Source organism: Vidua chalybeata, chromosome 21 (genome assembly GCF_026979565.1).
Source record: "Vidua chalybeata isolate OUT-0048 chromosome 21, bVidCha1 merged haplotype, whole genome shotgun sequence".
Taxonomy (NCBI): Eukaryota; Metazoa; Chordata; class Aves; order Passeriformes; family Viduidae; genus Vidua; species Vidua chalybeata.
In genome coordinates, this window is record NC_071550.1 from 6,443,978 (window position 1) to 6,469,319 (window position 25,342).

Genomic DNA, 25,342 nt, shown 5'->3' on the forward strand with positions numbered 1-25,342 from the left:
AGATTTTGAAAAAAAAAATCAGAATTTAACTCAGCTGTTTATTGGGACTTAACAGGTTACAAACAGAAGTTAATGTAAAGCAGCATCAGATCTCTGAGAACGAGAAGTTGCTGCAGTCGCTGCGGACTGAGATCAAGGTTTATGAGAAGCTGGAAGAAGCAAGAAGGAAGGGGACAGGTATAAATGCACAGTTGTCTCTGTGCCCCTTGCCCTTGCACCTCTTCCCTCTGAACATGTTCTTGTTAAAGGCCAGGAGGGCTGGGTCACTGTTCCTTTGCTTCTGCTTGTGTCTGCTCTGCAAAGAGAACTGACAACCTGCTGCTCACATGCTTCCTCCTCGGAGTGACTGCAAGCCTGAGATGTGTTAGATGTTGACTAGACACCCCCGAGTTTCCTTTATCTTTTTAGCTAAGCTGAAAACCAGAATTGAAGACTTAGTGGCTCAGGCTGGATGAGTTTCCTGGGGATCTCAGATATTTACTTGTCTTCTAAAATCCTGCTGCTGCATCCTTGCAGGTCCTGCTTACCCAGGTAGCTTCTTCTTTCTCTTGGTTGAAGGTGGGGGGAGAGGCTTCTCCCTGAGGCTGGCAGAAGTGTTGGCACCACTTTCTGAATTAGGTGTTTAATAATTTCATGTCCACTTTGCTCTCAGTAAAGGTGAGAGGAGGACTATAGCTCACTATAGAGTTCTTCCTCCCCCTTGGAAGGAAGCTGTGCCACCACGTAGCTGTTGCTGTGCTGAGGTAAAGAGTGGGATGCTGTTCATTGCTGAAAAGCCCTTACCACATCCAGCAAATTTCCCACTGGAAGTTCTTAAAAGTTGATTTTTTTCTCCCTGCTGCTCCAAGTGTTATGCCCTGCAGCCACTGGTTTTGCTGCTTGGCTGCAGCAGAAGAGCCCTGTAGGCACGAGGCTTTGAGGCAGAGCTGGCTCAGGGGTGGAAGGGATCCTCCTTGCAGAACTCCTGAAGTCATTAGGGAGGGGCAGCACCCTCCTCATGCAGCTGAGCCCCTTCCCAGTGTCTGGAGAACACCCTGAACAGTCAGATTTCAGCAGGAAAGAATGCATGGAGTTGTTTGTGTACTGATCTCTTTCTGTGAGAAGGCAAACACAGCCCTTGCTTTTCTCAGGTTCAGATTTGTTCCTCTGGTTGCCAGGTGATCACTGTTTTCTTTTTCCTTGGGTGTATAAAATTAAACTCCCAGCTCTACTCCGTCCCTCCTCCACACTCTGATGTTCCCCATTCCTTTTCCTTTCCCCAGACTGTGCATTGCTGCACTTCACATTTTGTAAATCCTCTTCATTCTCCTTTTATCTAATTTTTTAGCTTTTGGCATGAGACATAGTAGCTTTTATGGACAAAGTAAAAAAAAATTTCAACCCCTTAAATCTTTTAAGGGTAGAAGCAATTAAGACATGCTTTTTTTTGTCAAACCATTATCTTAATGCTGTTTGTAGTTAATTCTTAATATTGAGGATAGCACTGGCTATAACTTACTTGCTGAGTGTTCTGGTGGGTAATGTTATTTTAATTGTTAGAGATGTTTGAGTGTTTCTTTTGAAATTGTCTCAGATCCCAGATGTGATGCCTCAGAAGAATTCCAGAAAGATCAGAAAAATCCACTCGATTTACAAGAACTGCTGGCTGAAATCCAGAGCCTGAGAGTGCAGCTGGAGAGGAGCATAGACACCAACAAGTCTTTGCATGAAAAATTAGAAGAGCAGCTTTCCAAAGGGAAGAGAGAGGAAGTGGGCCCAGTGTCAGCTGTTAATATCAAGTGTCTGTTGAAGCCAGGCTCTCAGCCCTGTGCAGGACTGGATGGTACTGTGCTCTGTGTGCTTTGGCTACAGCAGAACCTGTGCCTCTTACAGCCTTAAACAACAGCAGCTCTCCTCAAATCCCTCTGCTCTTAGAGCAGAGTGTGAAGTGCACACTGCACTGTCCTAGAGCAGCTGGTGCTTCCTTTGCACCCAAGCAAAGCATTTGCAGAGTCTCTGGGATGGGAGGATGCCTGCAGTAAATTGCCATAAATTTTGCTTACCTGGGGGGGTTCTTTTTTCACTGCTGAGCTCTATAGTGTTTGCTAAGGGTGAGTGTGTATTACTCAAGAATGATCAATAAGTGCACTAAAAGGGCTCTGGATAAATCAGTTGTCCCCTCTTTGCCCTTGAGGAATATTTAACCTGTATTTCAATCACTGTTAAGTGATGCTGTTTTAGCAAATAAAGGGAAGTGTAATGTTTACAGCCAGGGTTAGGTTATTGTTCCAATATTGATGTACATGGGATACAGAGGGCACGAGAATCTTCCTCCTTAAAGTGCTCTGCACAGTAACAGCTTTCCATACATCCAGATAAAGCCACATGGACCAGAAGGATTCCTTGGAATGTCAGCAGCTGAGTTTTTTAGATGTGCTTTTCTCATAGGTGCTTAGGGAATGTGGAAGTTCTGAAGGAGGAATATAGAGACAATCTTTAGTCTGGTACAGCTGAGAAAAGTGTCCTTCTTCTTGTGGAGTTAATGGGAAGCTTTTATTTGTTAATAAAATATGTTCATCGGGATGTATTTTAGATTTTTTAAATGTGGTTTGATTTTGGGAGATACCTAGAATTTGGATAGATGCTCAGGTATAAAAGTGGGTAAACACTGGAAGATCCATGGCATGACACTAGAAAAATCAGCTGGTTTTCCCTGCTTCCAGAGGCCAAGTGTAGCATCAGCATAAAAGAACTGAAGAGCTGGGAGGGCTTTTTAAATCTAATAATACAGCTTTCCTTCTCCCTTTTTATATGTAGAAAATCTCTGCAACTGCCCTGCTGCCAGGAGAAACATTGGTGAGCTGCAGAAGCAGCAGAACGGGCACTGCATTTCAGCCGAGAAACCAGGTACACCCAGCCCTGTTTAACAGCAGCCAAGTGCAAATCAATTTTTTTTTTTTTTCTTTTTGTATGGGGATAAAAAACGACCTGATTTTTCTATCCCAGGTACTGAGGCAGCCCCTAAGGGTGACGTGGACAGTGCCTCCCTGTGCAGCAGCACCTCGGGCTCCAGCAGGACGTGCACCCCGCGCCTGGTGCCCGGCCATCGGATGTGGGCGGACAGGAACGGCCGGCACGTCCTGGGCCTCATCGAGGACTACGATGCCCTGAGGAAACAGATCTCAGAGGGGCAGCAGGTGCTGGCAGACATGGAGATTGCTCTCAGAGAGGTCACTGGCACCAAGCTGCAGGAGCCTGGAGTAAAGGTGAGCACTGAAATCCTCCAAAGGTGGGTGGATTTTACCCAGAGGCGCAGAATGGTGACAAGGGAAGAATTGACTGAAGAACTGAGGGTGCCTCAAGCTTGGCACAGTCATCGTCTAGATGGACTCAGTGTGATTCTGAGGTAGTTAATTCTAGGCCTTTGAGCAATCTCCCTTTCAGTTTTGGCTTTAAATGAGGTAAAACTGCTTGGTTTTGCTATGGAAATCGGTGTTTGTAGTGCTGGAAATGATAAAAAAGCCAAACAAAAGCAGCAGCAGAAAACCCCAGGCAAAAATCTAAAATACTGTAGAGAGGGTTTAAACCAAGGGTGTGTAAAAGTAACCTAAGAACAAAAATAATTAGGATTTTCATATAATAAAGGATTGAGATAAACCCAGGAAATATGAGACAATTAAAATAAATGTGATACAGAGCTGATAAAGTTCTTCCCTTAGTTGAATTCAGCCTTTTAGTAACACCAGGTTATAACTGTACATTAAAGATTGATGTGTGCTGATGAGGCTTGTTTCATGTTACATTTATATTTCAGGGAAGCCTTTTTGTATTTTTCCACTTCCTGGTTATCAGTTGAACATTTAACAATATCATAAGCTAGTCCAAAAACTTGATTATTTCATTAATGATCAAATACTGTCTTCTAGGACTCAGTGTGTCATCCTTTCTTCATTCTCTGACAGTGTTAGCACTCATGGTGCTCTTGCTGCACTCTTAGGCATGCTTCACCAATAAAATGTTTATTTTATCTTGAATAACCTCAGTCCTTTTTGTCTAGAATAGGAGAACTAGTTAGTGTTTACTTCTGCTAATTTTCTCTTATGTAATAATAATTTTGGATACAGTTAATGATGGCATATTTGGGGTGGTTTGGAAAGACTCATTTTCCTACAAGCTTCAATTAAAGGGAAGGAACAATCTGTGCACATCTGTGGCATCTAATAAGGAACTAAGAAACTTAAACCCCAGCAGGAAGGGCTTGGATCAGGCATGGAAAACAGCAGCCAGTGGTAAAAATAATGAACCACTGGCATGGAGAGTGCTCAGAGACACTGACTGGAGGCAATTTTGAGGATAGATTATGCCAGTGTTCAAAACATTTCATGTAATACGTTCCTGCCTTGGAGAGGGAAAGGAAACTAAGTGTCTAATGAAGGTCCTTTTCACCCCTATGATTTTATGATAATATAAATGCTGTAAAAACCATGCTTACTGCTCTTCAGAAAACAGAAGGTCTTAACTGCAGGGATAAATTCGTGCTACTTGTTTTTGCAGTTATAATTAGTGAAGCTGTTGAAGGTGCAGTCTGCAACAATTCTGAAATTCTTTTTGTGGTATCACATGTGTGCTCACGCAGTCAAATGATGCCTGAATGACACTTAAGACTCTCTGAAGTATCATATATTTCCCAATGACCTAGTTAACATACTGATAATGACTGAAAAAGTAATCTCTCTAAGTTTTAAACTTGTTTTGTTGGTGTAAAGATAAAAGCAGTAAGTTCCATAATTTGCGGTTTCCTATCAAGCTTTACATCACTGAAGTTTCAGACTACTTAGTAAATGGGATATTTTATGTGACAGGAGGATTCTGGTTTGATAACAATGCTAAATAAATATTCAGATTGTATCCTGCATGGGGCAGGAACTACAAATGTTTTTTTTTTCATTACCCTCCCCCCTTCTGTAGCACCATTGCTTTGGTAATTCATTTGCTCCCCTCACATTCTTTCCCTCCTTTATTTCACATTTATGCGATTTCTTCCATTTGGTTTCTCATCTGTCAGCAGAGGAAAACATTTTATGTGTACCCTGATAGTGATTTTAGCATTAAATGGAACAGTTTAAAGGGTCTGCTAAGGAAGAAACATCTATAATGCTTAAATTGATGTCTGTAATCATTGACTTTCAAATAACATGACAAATGCAAATGAAGAAAGAAGAGAGTTGCCAAGTGTTACCATGTGGCATAGCAAATCTAGTAAATATAATCTATTGTTAATCATGGTTATTGATTAGGATAAATCCCCTCCCTCACTGAAATTCTCAGATAATACATAATTCAGCAGCCTTTGTTAACTAACAGATTAGTTTTTATGGCACACAATGGCTGTGTACATTATCTTAAATATGAAATCACACCAGCTGGATTAAACCCATTAATTAAGATTACATTTTCATAATGGTTTAAGTATAAAATATAAAATGTCTCTAATCCTGTGATGCAGGTACCAGAACAGGCATCCCTGCATGGCTTTTCCACAAACACTCACACAGTACAGCAGATTTTGGAAGAGGCTGCACGTTCCCTGAAGCTTCTCTGGAGAGTTTCTCTTCCCCTGAAAGCTGCTCATGGTACTGCTCAGGGCATTCAGGTACTGCTGGGCTTCGTCTTTGGCTGGGGGTTTGGGGTGGATTTTTGGACTTTGGGAATGTCTCCAGGAAGATGCAGCAGTTACAGATGTGTATTTGGGAGAATCTTTGGAGAATCATGCCCCCAGTCTCCAGACACATGGATTTAGTGAAGGGCTGAGTATGTCCTGGTGGTGTTGGATGGCCAGGTGTTCATTTACAACATACTTTGTAATAAAAATGGAATATCTAATCCTGTTACATGAGATTCAGGAAATCCAGGGAGGTGGCAAATGTCCCACCTCAACAAGAAAAGGTTTGGGCTCCCTGTTACTTGAACAAAATTCAATTTGATTCTGTGTGTATTGGTAAGAAGAGAAACATCAGCAACTTTGATGTAATCTCAGCTACATTTCCTTTTATGTTCTTGATGCCAAAGTGGTAAAAGAAGAAGCTTTTGTAAAAGTGTGACAAAACCCCAAGACATGTTTTATAACACTTTAACTAAAAAGGATTGCACTATGCAAATGCATAAAAGTAAACTAAATGAGGAATGAAATATCTCTGCTGTCAGAATACCACCACTCAGCATTGAAACTGTTTCAAACCCTGGCTTTAAAATAAATCTGAAGTGATTTCACTGAGGTTTTTGTATGTATTTATTAAGGGAAGCAGGATATTTCTGAAAAAACCCTCAAACTTTGGGAAAACAAACATTTCTATATAATTTCATAACATTTTTGGTGATATTTTTTAGCATCCTTAAATATATGAAATCAGAAAATCAGTGGGAGTGAAGTTTGCTGTCTGATACATTCAGTGATGTTTCAGCTCCAGATTTGGGATGCCTTGGCAAGAGTGTGTACTTCCATTTTTGTCCTCATGTGTGTAATCCGTGCAGACAGCTCCATGCTGGCCTGGATTGCAGGGATTGAACATCTCTCACCCACACAGGGCTTTCAGGATGTGGGGGAGGATGCATCTCCTGCTTTCCTGTCACTGATCTGAACCTTGACTGGATCAGTCACTTCTGCAAGGCTGATCTTAATGTGTGGGGGGGTCTGAATTCACAGGATGCTCCTGATTAAAGCCTAATAGAATTTTTTCTGGAGTTTCTTACCTAACACCCCCTGATCTTAAGGATATTAGATTGTTCCTGATGTTTTAAATGCAGATTATAAAAGAATCTCTCTCTCTTGAAGTTTGGGTTCTAAAATACTCTGAGTATTCAGTGTCTTCTCTGCAGCCCCACAGGAGTTGGGAGTAATCAGTTCTTCTACAGAGATAAACAGTGGGGGCAAATTCCAGAAGTTTTATTACTTAACAAGTGGCACAACGAGAAAAAAAAAGTCCAAGCTTAAATCTGCACAAGGACCCAAATCAGTGACACTGGCAGATGTGCCAGGGCTTCTCACAGTCCTGTTTTACAAGTCACTGACCAGAGCTTTGTTGGGATTGGTGGTGAAAACTGAACCTTAATAATGATGCTGTCAAATAATTTTGCAATTAAACTGTCCCAGTGCCTTTTAGCCCTGTGATAGAGGCAGCATCAGCCATTAGCAGAACACGAGGAGGAGGCTGGAATTCTGAACCTGGCAGCCAGGGCACTGATCCCTTGGCACTGGCCTTCCTTATCTTTTCTACTTTAGAACAAAAACAGGCACCAGTCTAATAGACTTGCACTAAATTACTTGCACTAAATTCCAGCTAAGAATTGTAGCTGTATCACAGAATCTCATGTCATGGGGGATGTGAAGGAGGAAGGACAGGACTCAGTGGTGGTCCTTCCCTCCTTTGAGTTATTGGTACTCCAAGGAAGCTTGAGGATACTTGTCCGAGAATATTGAGCAATTCCCAATGTAGGAAGTACTTTTAGCCAGTAGTTTAATATCTGACATTCTTCTCTCAATTTAGGATGAAGGAATGAAAGCAGAAATATTAAGGTTACGTAAGAAACTGTCTGAGCAAGAGAAGAAGTTGCACAGCACAGTGAAACGCCTGCACTCCACAAACCAGCTGAAGGAAAACATGGAGAAAGTCATCATTGACCAGTGTGAGTGTGTGCTTTAATCATGATTCTGATTCTCTTTCTGTAGGCTGTGGCTACCTTTAAAACTGGTGTTCCTTCATGCCCCAGCTGTGACAAACAGGCTCACGCTGTGCTGAGCTGATGGAGCCTCACTCCAGTACAGAAGTGTAGAGAATATCATGGGAAGCTGTTCATGGTTTTACACAAACCACTGATGATGTATCAATCCATGCAGCTGCCACTAATTCCTACTTGGGTTATTCCATTTTGCGTCCTCCTGTTTCTATTTTACAACAGCTCTGGACAGAGGCAAAGTTTCTGTTTGCTGTAAACATTCTCAGCCAGAGTTTTTGACATTGTCAAAATTGTGATTTTGCCTCAGTCTTAATAAATGTGGAATTAGGCTTTTACATTTTCTGAGGTACTGCCCTGCAAGGAGCTCTGTCAGTGCTCTGCACCAGACTGAGAAGTGCAGAAGCTCAGAATAAGGGAAACAAAAGCTTGCTCTGAGTAGTTTTTTTTTAAGAAAAATTAGGGCATGCTGTGGAACGATATTTTACCCTTAGTGGCCCATGACTAGAAAATGATCTGGAAACAGGAAAACAAGTGGGACATAGGGAGTATTGTAGCTGTGTAAAGCCAGGTGTCTGTTTGAAGAGATGCATCTCTGCTGCTTTAGACTTTAATCACTCACTAGAAGAGATCTGAATGAACTCTCCTCTACCTTCCTGCTACAGCAGTATGTGTACTGTGGGAGGAGGAGTTCATTTTCTTCTGTAAAAAAATAAAATTAAAAAAAATCCATTCTTGCCTCCTCTGAAGTGGTGGGACTGAATGGCTCATTAATCCTTGCTGGAGTGGCACTTGTGTTATCAGTAATTAATCTAGACTGGAAAATTTTCCACACCATACAAAGTTATAGAAATATCTGTAATGTTATATGTTACTCAAGTCAGTTAAATGGAATGTAGAGTGATGAATGTTATTTTGCTCCATAGCCTATAATTTTTATATCTAAGGCCCATATATCTTCTGCCTGCAGATTTTTGTTGTTTCAAGCATTTATGGGCTGGTGTTTGGTCACTTCTTTCAAAATTGCAATATTATATGTGTACCAATTACTTCTGTTAAATCATAAATAATGTTTTGTTCAGGTTGTAGAGCCAAATAGCTCAGTTTGGGGTCATCATGTAAAAATCAAAGCAATTCTATTATGTCTTTCCAAATAATATCCCTGGGATAGATTGACTGGTCTGGTTTGTCCAGTTCCAACGTCACCTCAGACACACTGGGTCATTTCAGAGCTAGGCTGGGTATAAATCAACTGATTTTACCCTTATAGCCAAAATGTTATCCCTGAACCACCTCACCCACCCACACTTCCCTAAAGCAAACAGTGCCTGTTGCCCTAAATTTGCTCACTTTTCTTCAGGGCATTCAGCCTCCTCTGAGCGAGGTGCTGAGAAACTGAAACCTGCATTTTGTGAAATCTCTGTAAAGCAAATCTCTGCTTGGAGAGCAGCAGCTGTGCCAGCAGTGGCACAGCTTCCAAATTAAGAGTTTTGATTTAGAAAAATCTAGTTTGCCAGGTGAAATGAGTTTACTAGCGGAGCTCTTCGGAGCAGTGAACACTCTGCCACACAAAAAAACCTGGATGTGATTTTCTCCAAGTTTCACTGATTATGGGAATTATGGATGCCGAGTTGCCTTTGTCTTAAAAGAGCAATATCAGAAATGTTTCTAATTTGCATCTGTACACAAATTCCTGGCCAAGCCTACAGCAAAACTGGTGAACCACCTGAAGCTGCTGGATTTTATTAGGTTGCTTCCCTCAGTTTTGAGATTTCTTCCCTTCTCCTTTTGCTAGCGAGAAGGGAAAAGCACTGCAGTGGGTGACCTTGCCTGCCTTCATTCTGCACACATCCTGTTACCTGCCTGCTCCAGTGAGGATATTCAGGTTCCCTCTGTTATGTAGCTGAACATTCCTAAATATATTTAGAGGCAGAGACTGGAACATTCTTGTGGCTCAGAGTCTTCTGTGTGATCTCTCTGGCGAGAGAGCTCATTGCTTATAAACCTCATCTGAACCTCTGAGCATGGAACAATGCAGTGCCAAATTGCAGTAATCTGCCAGGGGTGTAATTATCTCGTGACAGCTCTACCCTTGGAGTTGTTGGCTTCTTATTGTTGTAATGAAAAATCTTTATTATGGCTAAATTGTTTATTTTTGAGACCGGAATATCAAATTGGTGATTGTGAGTGGTGCATTTCAACAGTTACAGAACTGACACAGATTAGAGACTCACATATTTAACCTGACATTTCTAAATACCACTTGTGTTTGGAAACACCCCCTCCTCCACTCAGAGGTCTTCTGCTGGCCCCACAGAGACAGACTGGGCTGAGTGAATGGAGAAAACTGGAACCCTTCAGGGCAGGCCACTGGTTTTTGATTTCCCCATGGCACAGAGAGGTTGCTTTGTCCTTGAACTGACTCCTTTTGCCATCTGTCCTCTTCTCCCCCTCCTATCTGCCCTCCCCAGGCCAAGCAGCATACTTAAAGGATCAAACTGGAGTTAAACCGTGCACCATCTCCCCTTAAAAGGAACAGAAAATCTTCTGTGTGACTTGGATGGAGGGATGAGCGTGACAGGGGCTGTGCAGATCTGGGTGGTACATGCAGTGCTGAGCTTTGCCTGTTTCAGGTGGCAGAAAAACTTCAAAACCACTTCCAGGATGCTTAGGTTTGAAAAGCAGATTGTGGAACACAGGCCAGCAGCAGGGAATGACATTCCAGGGCTGGCACTGCTCTGGAGCTGCAGTCCTCAGGGAATCCTCCTGCTCAGACATCATTTCACGTTTGCTCATAAGACAAATACGGGGAATTTAGAAAGACTTGCACTAGTCTTTTTAATCTCCTCTTTCTTTCCAGTGGTTTTAACACATGATGTCTTGAAGAAGGCTAGAGGGAACCTGGAAGTAAGTAAAATCTTTGCTTGTATTGAATTCCTTGGTCTCTGCTAGTCAGAAATACACGGTGCTGTGTCAGGAGTATTTTGCAGAATTAGTCTGATTTGCTTTAGGTTTGCTACCTAATCAAGCCTGGGTGACAGCAGTTTAGTGTGATAAATAGCCTGTGATAAATAGCTGTGTTTGATGGCTGAATTAAGAGTTTTATGACTGACCACATAAACACCTAAACCCTCTCCTTCCTGATGCTTTCCCTAGATTAATATTCATGTCTGTCATCATCTTCCAGCAGTTCATTTCCAGGAGATCACAGCCTGATAACCTGCCTGCTGCACAAGACACCCTTGTTAAAAGCTGGAGCCTGTGTCAGTCACTGGTGTGCTTTTATTTTTTAACCACTCACCCAACAGGGGCAGCTTTTGGCAGCAGCTCTCTGCTGGTGCAGGGTGTTCAATCCCTGGGAGTGTTTCAGTAATCCCTGCTCAGATTTGATTTCTCTTTTTCAGACTTTACTCCCTGAAGGATTCAATCCATTCCTTGACTCTGAAACCCCACCCTTCCCTTCTCACTCTGAATAACTGTACAATTCCCAGCCCCTCCTTAGGTTTTCCTCTAACCTTTTCCATGCATCCCTTCTCCCTCCTCCCCATCAGCATCAACATTTCCCTCTGCAGCTGCTGTGCTGTTCTCAGCCCTACCTGAGCTGGGAAGTGATGACATAAAACAATCTTTCTGCTTACAGAAGTCTTATCACTTTAATTTGAAGATCTGATGAACACAGGAGCTCCTCTTTGCACATCCTTGTGCAGCAGGATGGGGCAGGGACAGATTGTGGGCATTGAAGTACTGTACAATAATAATAATTACTGCTTTTCTAACCAGGTTCCACCAGCTGAGAATCAAAAATCACCTTCCTACACTAGCAAAAAAAAGATTCTCTGAAGGAGAAAGTTCTGCTAACAGAGACTGATTTTGTGAGTGTTGTTTGCTTTGTGCTGCCTTAATATTTATTGATGTAAAAAATGTTTGTTCAGCTATTTTAATGGAATCAGCCTTTGACCAAAAAAAAGAAAAGGACAAAAAATGACACCTTTTGGTAAATAACTTATTTAACATTTTCTGTAATGTAAAGATGGTTTTTAATATTTATTACAGAAATAAGGTACTGCAGGTATTGAGGAAAAATCCAGATTTTTTTAAAGTTGGCACATTAGAAATTTTATATTTGTACTTGCCATGTTGTAAAACTATTTGTTGTTGTAGTCAAACAGGTCCTGAAAGAATCAAGAATGTGATCCACCTTCCATTGTTTCTCTCCTGCTAAAAGAATGTAGGTTAAAAAAAATACTTTGCCAGTTGTCATTGTTTTGTAGCAATGTGAAAAATGTTAAATATTTTAAAGCATTTTAACCATCTCTGGAAGGTTCTTCTGGAAGCTGCCTGATGCTGGGCATTGTGTTAGGTACTTAGACTGATGGTGTGTCTGAAAATGTTACTTAGAATCAGACAATTAAAATGAAAAATAATCACAAATGTGTTTGTGTTATTTTGTTTAAAACCTCAGACTTCAGGCATTACTGACCAAAGCAGCCACATCAGATCATTTATTTCCTGAGTGACACAAAGTGAACTGGGAAAATAGTTCAGTTTAACATTAACCAGACCATAATTTGAAGTGATTTTTGGTTACAAAAGCAGAGTGTGTGGGGCAAGCATGACTTTATTGAACTGATCGTGCACAGCACACGATGTTTTTTTCCCCTCAAGCTGATGACATCCCCATTGCACAAGGAAATTTGCCCTTGGCATCCAAGCACTGGGAGATCCTAATACAGGACTGGGGTTATACTGGCCCTTGGATTTTGCCATTTTGTAATGGGCTGCCACAAAACTCTGAGTTTGTGCCCTGAGGGTGGGGAGAGCTGGAACTTCACCCACCCCTGAGCTGGGGCTGTTCCCTGCACATGGGGAGAAAGGACCTGAAATCCCATCCCATCCCACCCCTGCCATGGCAGGGACACCTTCCTCTGCCCCAGGGTGCTCCCAGCCCTGCCCAGCCTGGCCTGGGACCCTTCCACAGCTTCCAGGGCCTCCCCACCCTCACGGGGAAGAAATGTTTCCTCATATCCAGTGTAAACCTCCTGTCTCTCAGTTTAAAGCTATTCCCCTTTGTCCTGTCACTTGAGGCCCTTGTAAAGAGTCTCTGTCCCCTCTTTTCTCTTTGCTCCCCTCTGGTTCTAAAAAGGCCACGATTCCATCACCCCAGAACCTCCTCTTGTCCAGGCCGAGCAGCTCCCAGCCCTTCCTCACAGGAGATGTCACAGATTATCTGCACTGGGGATGGTCTCTCCCATCCCTTCCTTCCCCACAGCCCCTGTGCATGGGGATTTTTTTGGAGAAAGCCACCCTAAAGCCTTGCACTTCCAGAGTGCCTCTTGCCATGGTCCCTGCTGTTTGATTTCCCAGCCCAGGCCTTCTCTGAAGTACACAAATGGATTTAGTGGGGGTCCCACAGCCTTCCTGGCTGGGTTTTTTTTTGATTGTCCAGTTGCTCAGTAGTAAGCCCATGACTCCTCTGTGACAGCTCCCACATCAGTACCTTTTCAGTGCCAGCTTGTGAGTTGGAACTGGCAGGGGAGTGGACTGATACCCAGTCTTTCACAGGCCTACAACCACAACTGACTTTCCTGTCTCTGGGCTGCAGTGTCATCTGCAGGATTTATGAGTATCCCGTGCTTCTGATAACTGCAGGGCTATTTGTGTCTGCTGCTCCCCTTTTTTTTCCCCCTGTATTTCATTTCCTGAGACTCTGAGAAGATTCTGACTTTTATCTCAGTGTTAAAATTTCTGTAGACAACAATCTAGAATGGCAGGGAGAAAGATGGCTCAAACTGCAAGTTCTCACTGTGTACCTGTAAGAGTAACCATGGAAGAGTAACAGTACTTGTAAATGAATGCAGAACACGAAGTTATATCTGAGAGAAACCTTTGAGACTGCTTATTCCTTAATCTATGAAAGTACAGCATGGCAGAAAGGGCCCCACTTTATTTGTAGATTAAGAAAAGGGGATCTGAGACCATTTAGAGGTGTCATGTTCTGGGAGGTGCTCTGTGCATGCAGAGCCCACGTATCTGAGTTTTTGGGAATTAATTCTGGAAGGTGCTCTGTGCATGCAGAGCCCGTGTCCCTGAGTTTTTGGGAATTAATTCTGGAAGGTGCTCTGTGCTCTGCAGAGCCCAGCCTGTGTCCCTCCCTGAGTTTTTGGGAATGAATTCCCGGTGTCACATCCCGGGAAGAGGCTCAGCCCGGAGCCAGCAGGGGGAGCCAGCCCCATTCCTCTGGATTCAGGAAAAACGGGAAAAGTTAAAAATAAACCCCGTGAACTGGGGAAAACGGGGGGAGGTAAGGGAAGAGCGTGCAGTCAAACTTGTTCTTCAGTCTCTTCACACATTATTGTCCTCACAGCTCACTAAAAACGTCAAGTTAATTTTACTAAGTAGCTAAATTATAGACACTCAGATGTAATCAGAATCCGCTATACATTTCAACTTTCAAAATTAATCATCCTGCGTTTCTGAGTTATCACACCTGAAGGAAACAGCTGTACAGCTATATATAGCATTCCCCTGACTCTTGGTCTTCTTGCAGCCTTTTATTCCCCCCACACCATCTGCACTTCAAAATAAATAAATAACCAGGTTAAATGTTTCCCTTTCCTGAGATGATTTGCCACTTACTTCTTAATGGTCCCTCTCAGAGATCTTCTCCTGACCCCTTTTTTTTTTGCTAGGCTCTAATTGCTGCACCCAGTTCACACCTGGGCAGGTCTCACCACTGAGATTGGTTAAAGACAAGATGCAGGATATCATTACCTCTTTAAAAACAGATGATCCTACAAGATCAAAGTATTTCATCTTGATGAGAAGTGCTTCTTAACCACACACAATTTACTGGGCTGGTTTAAAAATAATTAGAAAGAAAAATCCAGGAGAAAAAGCTCACCAGATGGTGGCTGTGGAAGACAAAGCTTACCAAGTGTTAAACTTTGTTCCCATTAAACAAAATTAAATTTTCCTTTAAAAATAATTATGCAGGAGAAAAATAAGCAGCATAAGCAAATGGAATTACAGGAGGGGCTCATTTGCTTAGTGAGTTGCTGCCTGTGCTTTCATTCTGTGGGCAAGGTGAATGGAAACATTGCTGAGAGAGTGGTTCAGGGAGGAGCACTCTGCTGGGAGAGGGGAGGCTGTCACTGCCTGTGACCTTGAACCTCCTGCTCAGTCCCCAGGCTCACAGGCTGAGGCCTTTCTCAGAGAGGATGCTGAGGGCCAGTTGAGATTAAGGAAAAAAAGAAAGAGGGGGGGAAATTAAAAAAAGACAGGGGTTTTCCCAACTCTCTAGGCCCCCTGCAATGTGTGCAGCAGCACTGGGAAGAGGCAACACTTACTGCCCTGAGGGCAAAGCAGGGCCTGTGTCCACCACTGAACACCCACCTCTGCCAAAGGGAACAAACACAAATAATACCCAAAGCTCACAGGTCGCTGCTGTATTAAAAATAAATCAATGCAAATGCATTCAGGTGTTTTTAAAAACAAAACCACAGCAGATCTTGAGGTATTTTAATCTCCATCAAAGCTGCCCATTCATTGGGAGGCTTTGCAGGGTGCTGTCTGCTGGGGTTTGAGGGGTGGGCTGCCTGGGGCTGCTGTGGGATCACAGGGAGACTTGGGGAGAGGGCAGAGCCCTCCCCACCCTCCATATGGAACCACGGAGCAATTTGGGTGAACTTTTCCCCTTCCAGCCTGGCCCAAAGAGCCAAAGGTGCCCTCTGAACATTTTGGGTTTATTTTAAACACTCCTGAACTAACAAAAAAGCAAATCCTGTCATCACTCCCAAATTAAATGACAATGTGGGAAGAGAAATATAAAAAAGGAAGTGGCAGCACTCTTGCAGCTCTTTTGGTACCAAATTCCCGAGGTACAAGGAGCCCAAACCTGACCCTGGTCCCCTGTGGTCCCTCCTCGGAGCACAGAGGGTTCCCAGCACAGGCAGGGCAGGGACTGGGGCAGAGCAGGAACCTGCAGGGAGGTCAGCTCTGTGCTGTGGGTGACATCCAACCACTCCAGTGCCCATGAGCCCAAGCTGCTCCTGGTGTTAAACCCCAGGAGCCACTCTCAGTGGCTGTGCAGGGGGATTTGCACCTCCAGCACTGGCTTCTGCTGCTGGCAGAGGGTTTTTGGCCTCTGGATGCTGGGAACAGCCAAGCACAGCCATGTCACACTGAGGATGCCACACAGCAGGGCATCCTCACGGCTGTACCAACTCGGAAAAACCTACTTGAATAGCACAGAGCCCCTCCATACATTGCTGGCTTACCCCCCTTCCCTGCCTGCCTGGTCCTTGGCTCCTCGGAGTGGAGCTCAGCCTCACTGGGTGGTATCTTTGTACAAATCCCAGGACAGGACTGCTGAGGAGCGCGTCTCCAGCTGTTCATTTTCCAGCTCTTTACATGGCTGTGACAATGGGCAGATGCCAGCAGCTCACATCCCAGGCAGCAGACAAAGAACTCTATGTTACAACTCACTTTAAAAGCTTTTTGCCCAATCACACAAAGCAAAAGCATACTGACAGTAGTTCTGTCCAACCACTATAAGCACACGTTCCTTTGGTTAAAACAATGCTCGCTTATTTCCAATACAATACCTGCTTGTGAGCCTTAAGATACAATGCACAGAGCTCCATTATTAACCTTAGAACTTCCTAATATCTCGCTAGATACACTTTTCTGTAGCTTAGGAAGTTATTCTAGCCATGTGTTAATACACTGACCATTGTTGTATTTGTCCTTACTTTCTACTTCTTGTATAATTTTTCTGCTGACAAATCTTATGGCTACTGCTTAGCTCTAATCTCAGCTCTGCTGTCTCTGAGGCCTGCCTTTTGCAACTTGCCCAAAACCTTCTGATTTTAAGGATTCTTACAGGTAGTTGTGCAGCTAGATGGCAAGAGCAGGCTGTGCTGGCCTGGCTGTGCTGGCCTGGCTGTGCTGGCCAGGCTGTGCTGGCCAGGCTGTGCTAGCCCCAGCAGGCTGTGCTGGCCTGGCTGTGCTGGCCCCAGCAGGCTGTGCTAGCCCCATCAGGATGTGCTGGCCCCAGCAGGCTGTGCTGGCCAGGCTGTGCTGGCCCCAGCAGGCTGTGCTGGCCAGGCTGTGCTCGCTGCTCCAGGGATGCTGCAGGACCCGGCAGAGCTAAGCCCAGCTGGGCTTGGGCTCCTGCCCAGCTCCTGCCCAGCTCCTGCCCTGCTCCTGCCCAGCTCCTGCCCAGCTCCTGCCTGCAGGAAGCTGAAATAAACCCAAACATCCCTGCCGGATCGGGCTGGGCTCATTAGTGTGAGCGACATGAATTAGATGAGATTTGGAGCCTGAGTTATTACTGAAATTAGGGAAAAAAAATCCCCAACCAAGCCCGGTCTCAAGTTGTGCCCAGCATGGATCACAGTGATCCTGGAGCCCTGGGCATTACTGTCAGAGGGAAATGATGAGCAGTTTAGTGCTTGCTGAAGTTTTGGAGCTGCCTCTCTACATCCCTGGAGGCAAATTCCTTCCTCTGACCCTTTTCTACAAGTTTGGCCTCAGGCCTGAACAGGTTTGGCTTGCAGAGGAGCAGACTCCCGAGGGTGCCCCATCCACCAACCCCCCATGTGCCTGGACAGCCCGTGGGGATGGACCCCTCACCCTCCAGGGGGAAGGAAAAGCAAACCAAACCCCGTCTGCTCCTGAAATGCCATTTTCCTCCACCACAAAGTCTGACCCTGGACCCACAGCTCAGCTCCCAGGGCTCACCACAGCGCTGGCTCCTGAGGGAAGTGCTCTGGGAAGGGGCAGTGGGTGCTCCCTGTCCTGCAGGGAATGATCCAGCCTTAGCAGGGGCACAGGGAAGGAATGTGGTCCCTTACCTGGGCACTTTTTGCAGAAAACTCCTCTTGCAGGGAGCAGAGGCCTCATCCTTGTCTTGCAAAGCAGCAAGGGGGAAGCCAAGGCTGCTCCTTGGTTGGTGACACCAGAGAAACAAGAAAGGTTTTGGTGAATTGTTCCCATCTTCCTGTCCCCCTCCTCACCTAAAATGACCTCCCCCACACAAAATCTGTATTTTTATGGCTGTTTCCAGAGAAGTGGCACGAAATCCAGTGTCACCCAGCAGCACAGAGCTACAACACATCCCTGCAAACCCAGCACACTGAAAGCAATAAATAAACTAAATAATCTCTTTTCCTCCCTCTCTCCATGGGAAGTCACTCCTCTAATAAGTTCCCAACACAAAATCAAGCCCTCAGAGACCTCCACAGGTAGCTTTGGGCTCTCCCCTGTTCTCCAGGAGCTCCAGGACCTGCAGCTGCCCCTGCCCCATCCCCAACCTGCTGCTCCACACTCTCCAGCCACATCATCCTTATCTTTAATTTCTGAATTGACCCCCTGGAGAAAAATCTCTGCATGCCTATTTTTTATGTGTTTATCTTGTCATTTCTTTAGAAAGATACTTGTTACAAATATATTTTTCCCCTCCTTCCCCCCAGCCCTGTCGGAGGAATCTACTTGGGTAATTTGTTGAGCGGGTTGCTGGGCCATGCATTATGCATGAGATGCAATCTTGATTTTTGCACTCCACTGTGCGCATTCAGAAACAGGAACGGCATCGTGCCCACACGCAAAATGAACATTAACAGCTCAAAAAAAACAAAAACAAAAACACCAAAAAAACAAAAACCAAAAAAAAAAAAAAAAAAAAAAAACAACGAAAAAAAACCAGAAAATGCCCATTTATTTAAAGGAAAATGAAAAAACAGCCTCCACTTTTTCAAGCTTTTCTCGCTGGGGTTGCTCAGAGCAGTCAAGTTGTTCCCATGTAAGCTCTGCTGGGGAGTAACTGGGCTCAGAGCTGCTGGGTGGGACAGCAATGATGGTGCTGCAGCATCCAGGGCCTGGCTGGATGGGGCTTGGGGTGCTGGGCGAATGGAAGGTGTCCCTGCCACGGCAGGGGGTGGAATGAGATGGGCTTTAAGATCCCTTCCACCCCAAATCATTCTGGGATTGTGTGTGAGCCCCCAGGCAGCGTCACCACCCCCCTGCAGCAGTGGAGCTCAGGTGGAACATCTCTGCTCAGAGGAGGAGGATCACCCTGTCCCTCCCTCCTGCTGTCCTCACAGACACACACACACGCTAGGCACACAAACACGGACCCTTCCTGCTCCTAGAGACAAACAAATCCTGCCTCAGCCACTCCTGTTCCCGTGCCTTGTGCTGCGACAGCTTTTGGAACGCGGCACGGGGCCAAACATTTCGGGTCAAACTCCAAAGGCCACCACTCACCCAAGCTTTTTGCCAGGTGTGCCCTTGTTAATCCACCACGCCTCCACTCGCCCCTTCACCTGCTCCTGGCGGGGCGGGGTGCCTGCTCGGCTGGAAGCAGATGGCTTGGGGACACGGTGGGAGGTGGGGACACCGCAGGTGAGGGTGCGGGCTGCTAAGTGTCATGTTAGACATAAAGCAGAAACACAGACACAAAAAGAAAAAAAAAGAAAACAAAAACAAAACCAAAAACAAAACAAAAACAAAACCAAAAAAAACACAAACCAAAACGCATGCAGAAGATTCCCAGCCCATCAACCCCCCCAGCGCTCTGCCCTGCAGCATTTCATGCTTGGAGGCCACTGAGTATTTCAGAGCAATCACACTCTTTAAAGTGTGGCTCACTTTAAAGTCCATTTAAAGTCCAGCTGTGACAGTGGTGTCCTTACCAACCTCTGCTGGGGCACCCTCTACCCGGGCAGGGGCTCCTCCTGCAGCCCCCCAGGGTGGGACACAGCCAGCACGGGCCACGCTGCTCCCCTGGCCACAGCTTGGAACATCTGCAGGAGAAAACAGGACAAGAAACCACGTCTGACCATGAGCAATGGAAAAGAATCAGAAAGTGGCCCCTGAGAAGGAATTGAAAAGGGAAAAAAATGTCAGAGAATGAGTAAGAGGGAGAGAGAGGACAGGTGGAAAGGAAAAAGGAACAGGATAAAATGGGGACCAAGATATAAAGCCAATTATTTTTGATTCTTTGGCTTAGGGGCTAATTTATTACAGCAGTAAATCATGCATAGGACAGGTAATACAGCAGCCAGAGCATGGACATTATTTAGACAGTGTGATCACGGTATTAGTGCTCAGAAAAGTGGAAAAATTTAAATTTTAACTTCCTCCAGGCCACATCTCACCCTTTACAGTCTCCTCTTGGCTCAGCATGAAGAAATATGGTATTTTCCCAGAGCCAGGGACGCCACGTGGAGCCAGAAGGGTTTAGTGGGAAAGCACAGGGCCGGTTCCCTCCCATCCCATCCCATCCCATCCCATCCCATCCCATCCCATCCCATCCCATCCCATCCCATCCCATCCCATCCCATCCCATCCCATCCCATCCCATCCCTGGGCTCATGTCCTCCTCCTCCTCTGCACCGTGCTGGTGCCAGGGATGTCCCACCCACCCACGGGCCCTGGCAGCCACCAGGGCAGAGCTGAAGAGGTAAAAAGCCCGAAAGGGCTCTCAGCGAGCTGGAGTGTGTCCCTGTGTCCCTCAGGCAGGGATGCGAGAGCTTCAGCCGCGATTCCAGGGGGAATTTGGGCTGTGGGAGGAAGGAGGCGAGGCTGAGCCTCTCATCACACCTCCCAGCGTGGCTTGGCTGACAGGGAAACATCTTTATGTTATCTGAAGGTGGTGCTTTTATAAAGGAACTTCCTAGGGGTTCGAGGAAGCGAGGCGGCTCTTCACAGAACCGGGAATTGCGGGAGCATCCTGGGAGAAGCACACTGGAGCAGCACTTTGTGAGGGCTTTGTTCCCACACCTGGGGGTGGCAGGACTCACAGATCTCGCCCTGAGCCTGTGCCTGCCTCTCTGCACCACTTTTTGGGGTGTTCACCCCGTGCCCTCCCGGCCCGGCTGCATCCCGCCCTGGTGCGAGCATCCCCGTCCGAGGCACAGGCAGGGACCCGAGGGCTCGGCGCTGCCCCTCGGGGAGCGAGGGATGGTGGCAGCCTTGCAAAATGATGTCAAAGACGCCAAAACCCCCAACCTGCCTCCCCTCGAGCCACCGCAGCAAACCCTGCACTCCAGCAGCGGGTAATGCGGGATTTAATCCCTCCATCGGGCTGCGAGTGGCAGGGAAAGCTCTCGGCTCCCCCCGAGCGCAATCCGAGCCTGTTTGCTCCGATTTCACCTGCTGGGGATGCACAGCGCGGGCCCAAGGCGCTGCTGGGCAAAGCGACACCAGCCCAGGCAGCTGCTCCTGCTTTTCCTGCCCCCGGGCACGGAGCAGCTCCGTGTCTCCAAACGGAGAGAGATCCCCGTCCTCCCGCACAGCCCGGGCCGGCTCTGACAGCCCCCGCCGGAATTCTGCCCGCCTAGAGCCACGGCAGGAGGTTTTTCTTTTTGTAGATGGGAATATATTTAGGAAATGTGTTTACTTCTATCCTGTAAAAGCACAATAAACTTATCTCCAGACATTGCATCAAAGAAACATCGTGGTTTTAAAAGCTACTTTGTTCAAAAACTCCTCCAGGCAGGAAAGATTAAAAAACTAGCAAGGTAGTGGTGGCTAAGGCAAAACAGAACCATGCTGTTGTAATTTCACTGTCCCTAACAGAGCAACACACACAGGGCACATGTGGGATGATAAGTTAAAATAACTTGGAGAAAGCTATTAATTTCTAACAATGGCAAACACGGACAGCAGAGGTGTTTTAAAGCACTGTTCAAGTCATTGAGCCCAGCAGATGCCACACAGGCACTTTGAAGCCTCAGGTGGCTGGAAATGCAGCACAGATTGTCTGTGTTTGATCTTCCACTCCCGTCTCACTCCATCACCATCAGTAGATTTCAGGATAACTGGGGCCAGCATTGATGGGGGCCTGATTGGTTTGTGTTGGGCCCAAAACCTGACATTTCTACCTCTTCTGTGGGAAAAATGTGACTTTAAGCAGAAACAGGGCTAACTTCCACCCCAGAGCCAATCTGCCTGATGGAATTGAGGCTGCAGAGCAGGAAGGATATTTGTATTTCCATCTGCCTGAGTGCAGGCTTGCACCCACCCACTCCTTGATTGTTTTTAGTTACAGCTGATGATAATGCAGAGAGAAAGATCAATATGATGTGTGTTGGGCTGGTAACCTCCTGAAAATTGCAGAACTTGCACTGAATTGTGACAGGGGGAAACTGAGAAACAGCATGAGCATTTTCTGCAGCCAGAGCAGCTCTCTGAGGATCTGCTCCCCAAGGGCCCTGAGGTCTCTGTGCTGGGCTGGTTTTTCCTGACTGCTCAGGAGGGATTTTGCAGCTGCTGCTGGAGTTTGTCAGCAGTGACAAACTGCTGGAAGACCCAGAGCATGATCCCCTCCGTGATCTCCTGCATGGATGGGAGCACCCTGGACCTTCTCTGGCCTCAGGGTGTGAGGCCCTGGCACAGGGTGCCCAGAGCAGCTGTGGCTGCCCCTGGATTCCTGGCAGTGCCCAAGGCCAGGCTGGACAGGGCTGGGAGCAGCCTGGGACAGTGGGAGGTGTCCCTGCCCTTGGCAGGGGGTGCAATGAGATAGGATTTAAGATCCCTTCCAACCCAAACCATTCAAATATTGTATGGCCTAAGTTCACCCTCTGCCTTTCAAAGGGGCTGGGCCACCCCCCGCTGCAGCAGTGGCCACCCTTGGCACTGTATGGCCACCACCTTGGGGACCGTGTGGCACCACCCTGGCTGCAGCTCCTCACCACAGGTACAACCTTCATTCCCACTTGACTTGGTATTTCTAGAAAATAGAATTTTCCCAGAAACCAAGCTTTTCTCCTCAAAGCCAAGAGCAAAGAACCCCCATGCTGTGAGGGCAGGAGTGCACATCCAAAAACAAACCAGTCCAAACCCAAAGCTTTGCAGCTGCACTGATTACAGGTAGGGGCCTGCTGAGCCCACCAAACCCCTGACCTTTGCAGGGCACGTGGCTGGGGGAGCCTCTCAGAAGCCTGGCTTGGCTCCATCCCCAGAGAGCACTCACCTGGCTGAGGGCAGCAGGGTTTGGCTCAGGAGACCAGAGTGATGTGGTGTCCATTAAAGGTTTTATTAGCATGGGCTCGTGTGGCTCACCAGTGCCAATAAACCCCTCATACCACACCACTCGCTGCTCTGTAGATGCCACATCACTCTTCCGTAAAATACTTTATAAAGCAGTTTAAATTTTCCCACTGTCTTTTTTCCCTCTTTTCCCCTTGGCCATAAACCCAGGCTGGGTTTAACAGCTGAGAGCTCAGTTGAGCAGAGCTGGCTGGGACAGGGAAGCCATCCTCACCTTTTCACTTGTTCCATGGTCTTAAATGTTTTTTCTTAGCTGGGAAAGCATGAAATGGAGTAAAAGAATGCAATGTGTAAAATACAGCACCCAAAGTGATCTTGCAATTTCTCCTGAGCCCCATGGTGAACATCGAGACTTGGGGTTTGGGGCTGGTATTTTGGAAAGTTTTCACAGAATAAGGCAGGGGGTGCTCTGGCAGACTTGGATTTTCAGTCTATTTTAACTGAAGACTGCAAAGGACAGATTTGAACACAAGGACAGGTAGAAAGAGGAGGACTCATCTCCAGCAGTGATGGGAACTGTTTTCAAAATAGGGAATCACTCAAAGCAACCCTCAAACCCAGCCAAGTGCTGGGAGCACATGATCCAGCTGAAGCTTCCCAGCTTTCCACAGTGGGCACCTAAATTTTGGAGAATCTGGGCATGAGGAAAGCAAAACCCAGCATAAGGTCAGTCAGAGCAAATCTGGCTTGCTCTTGAGGGACGAGGAATGAATTGACATTAGGATAAAATATGTTCACTTCAGCTCAAACCTCAGCCAGGATGGTTTTCTGTTGATGTGGGAAAAGATTAACATTTGGTCTCTCCTAAATCTCTAGGAAAGGGGAAGCTGCACAGGGCTGGCAATGAAGATGAATCTTGCCAAAGATTCAGTTTTAAAACACTTCCTTGTTGTAACCTTGAACTACCACTCCTATTCTGTTGTTTTAACTCTTTTTTTTTTTCTTTGTCCCTTCAGGAGTTGACACAGTTGAGAGAGCAGAGAAATTAAACTGTGCAGGATTGCTTCCTGCATTGATAGAGTCGGATTCTCATTCATGCAGAGACTTAGGAAAAAAAAAAGTTTAAAAAATCACTGGGATCTCTCTTTGCTCAGAAATCTGTATTCCATTAACTCTGACATAAGGCACAAAGTAAACCAGGAGAAAGAGAAACTCACCCCAGTCGGTGGCTGGAAAACAGAGGCAGAGCCCATTAGCATTCTCTGTGTGTGCAGGGAACAGAGGGCTTGGGCACACAAAAAGTGATCCTGATGGAAGGAACAGCTAATCCCTCCTTGTAGCAGCAGTAAAAGCCTATGGCCAAGAGAGTTTGCATGGATTTGGTAGCAGAGATAAGAGGGAGCCAAATTCCAGTGAGCATCCCCTTCCTGCAGCTGATTAGCAGCTACACTCCAAGCTGGAGAACACACACCCCAAAAACCTCTGAGTGGAGATCCTGAGCACAGACACCTGGGAGAGAGCTGGGGAGCAGCAGAGGCACAAAAATCCCATTTTCAGGGACTAAAGTTTGGTTCTGCCCTTCAGGGGGCAGACACAGGAGGAAAGTGGAGCAGGGTCCACCCCTGCCCGGTGAAGAATTGGCTCCTGAGCTCCTCAAGGAGCTGGAGAGCCCAAGAGGGGCTGCAGGAGCACCCCAGGAACCTTCCAGCAAACCCTGCTCCACCATAAATCCCAGCAACACTGGCACTGGGAGCTGCCTGTGCTGGATTCCAGTTGTAAATAATTTTAAAGGCACTAGCTTGCAGGTGAGTTGTTAATATACATTAATTTTCCAGAGCAGCTGTGACTGCCCCTGGATCCCTGGAAGTGTCCATGGCCAGGTTGGATGGGGCTTGGAGCACCCTGGGATAGGGGAAGGTGTCCCTGCCATGGCAGGGGGTGGGATGGGGTGAGCTTTGAGGTCCTTCCAACCCAAACCACTCTGTGATTGATGAAAATAAATTTAGGATATCTTTGTCAAACTGGGATGAAACCCAGAAAAGCCCTTCAGAGGGGTGTCCATAGAGGTAGAGACTTCTCACATCAGCCTGTTTCCTAAACGCATTTGCCTGCAAAGGATCCTTTAAAAAGTAACATTTGCCCAGGCCCTGCAGAGCACACCTTCCCTGCTAACGAATCCCTTTCATGCACAGCACGTCAGGCCCGTGGCACTTCAAGGGAATTCTGCACAGGGGTGAATTTCACCAGGAGAGAAAGGAGGGAGAAATACTCCAAATCCCAGAAAGGCTCCCTCAGCCCCAGCAGCCCTTGTGGGAACCCTGTCAGAACCCAGCCAAAAAGTAAAACCCTCACACAAGCCAAATGGCAGAGTTTGAATGGTCCACACAGGCAGAGGTGATTATGTGATGCAGGCATGGATCCTTCCAGCTGGAGGTATTTTAAACACACAGGAAATAATGTCAGAATCATAGGACTGCAATCTTTAAATTATATTCAAAAAAGATGCTCAAAGCATATATCATTGAATTATGAGCAGCTTTGGCAGCTTTATTGATGATGTTGAATCTGGTTGACAGATGCATTTACACTGCATAAGCATTCGAGATGCAAGAGTAATTGCTTATTAGTCTTGTTGTGA

At 46.1% G+C, this 25,342-nt stretch overlaps 1 protein-coding gene across 2 annotated transcripts in view; it reads left to right on the top strand.

Annotated features, from left to right (window-relative positions):
• Positions 1 to 12,128, top strand: part of CDK5RAP2 (CDK5 regulatory subunit associated protein 2) — a 69,498-nt gene extending 57,370 nt beyond the window's left edge. For both annotated transcript variants that reach the window (XM_053962098.1, XM_053962099.1), the window contains 8 exons: positions 56 to 177; positions 1,574 to 1,822; positions 2,797 to 2,886; positions 2,986 to 3,245; positions 5,486 to 5,632; positions 7,524 to 7,662; positions 10,571 to 10,617; positions 11,491 to 12,128. In XM_053962098.1, coding sequence (XP_053818073.1) covers positions 56 to 177; positions 1,574 to 1,822; positions 2,797 to 2,886; positions 2,986 to 3,245; positions 5,486 to 5,632; positions 7,524 to 7,662; positions 10,571 to 10,617; positions 11,491 to 11,550 — 1,114 coding nt within the window. In that variant the 3' untranslated portion in view covers positions 11,551 to 12,128. The remainder of the gene's footprint in view (positions 1 to 55; positions 178 to 1,573; positions 1,823 to 2,796; positions 2,887 to 2,985; positions 3,246 to 5,485; positions 5,633 to 7,523; positions 7,663 to 10,570; positions 10,618 to 11,490) is intronic.
• Positions 12,129 to 25,342: the final 13,214 nt, after the last annotated feature.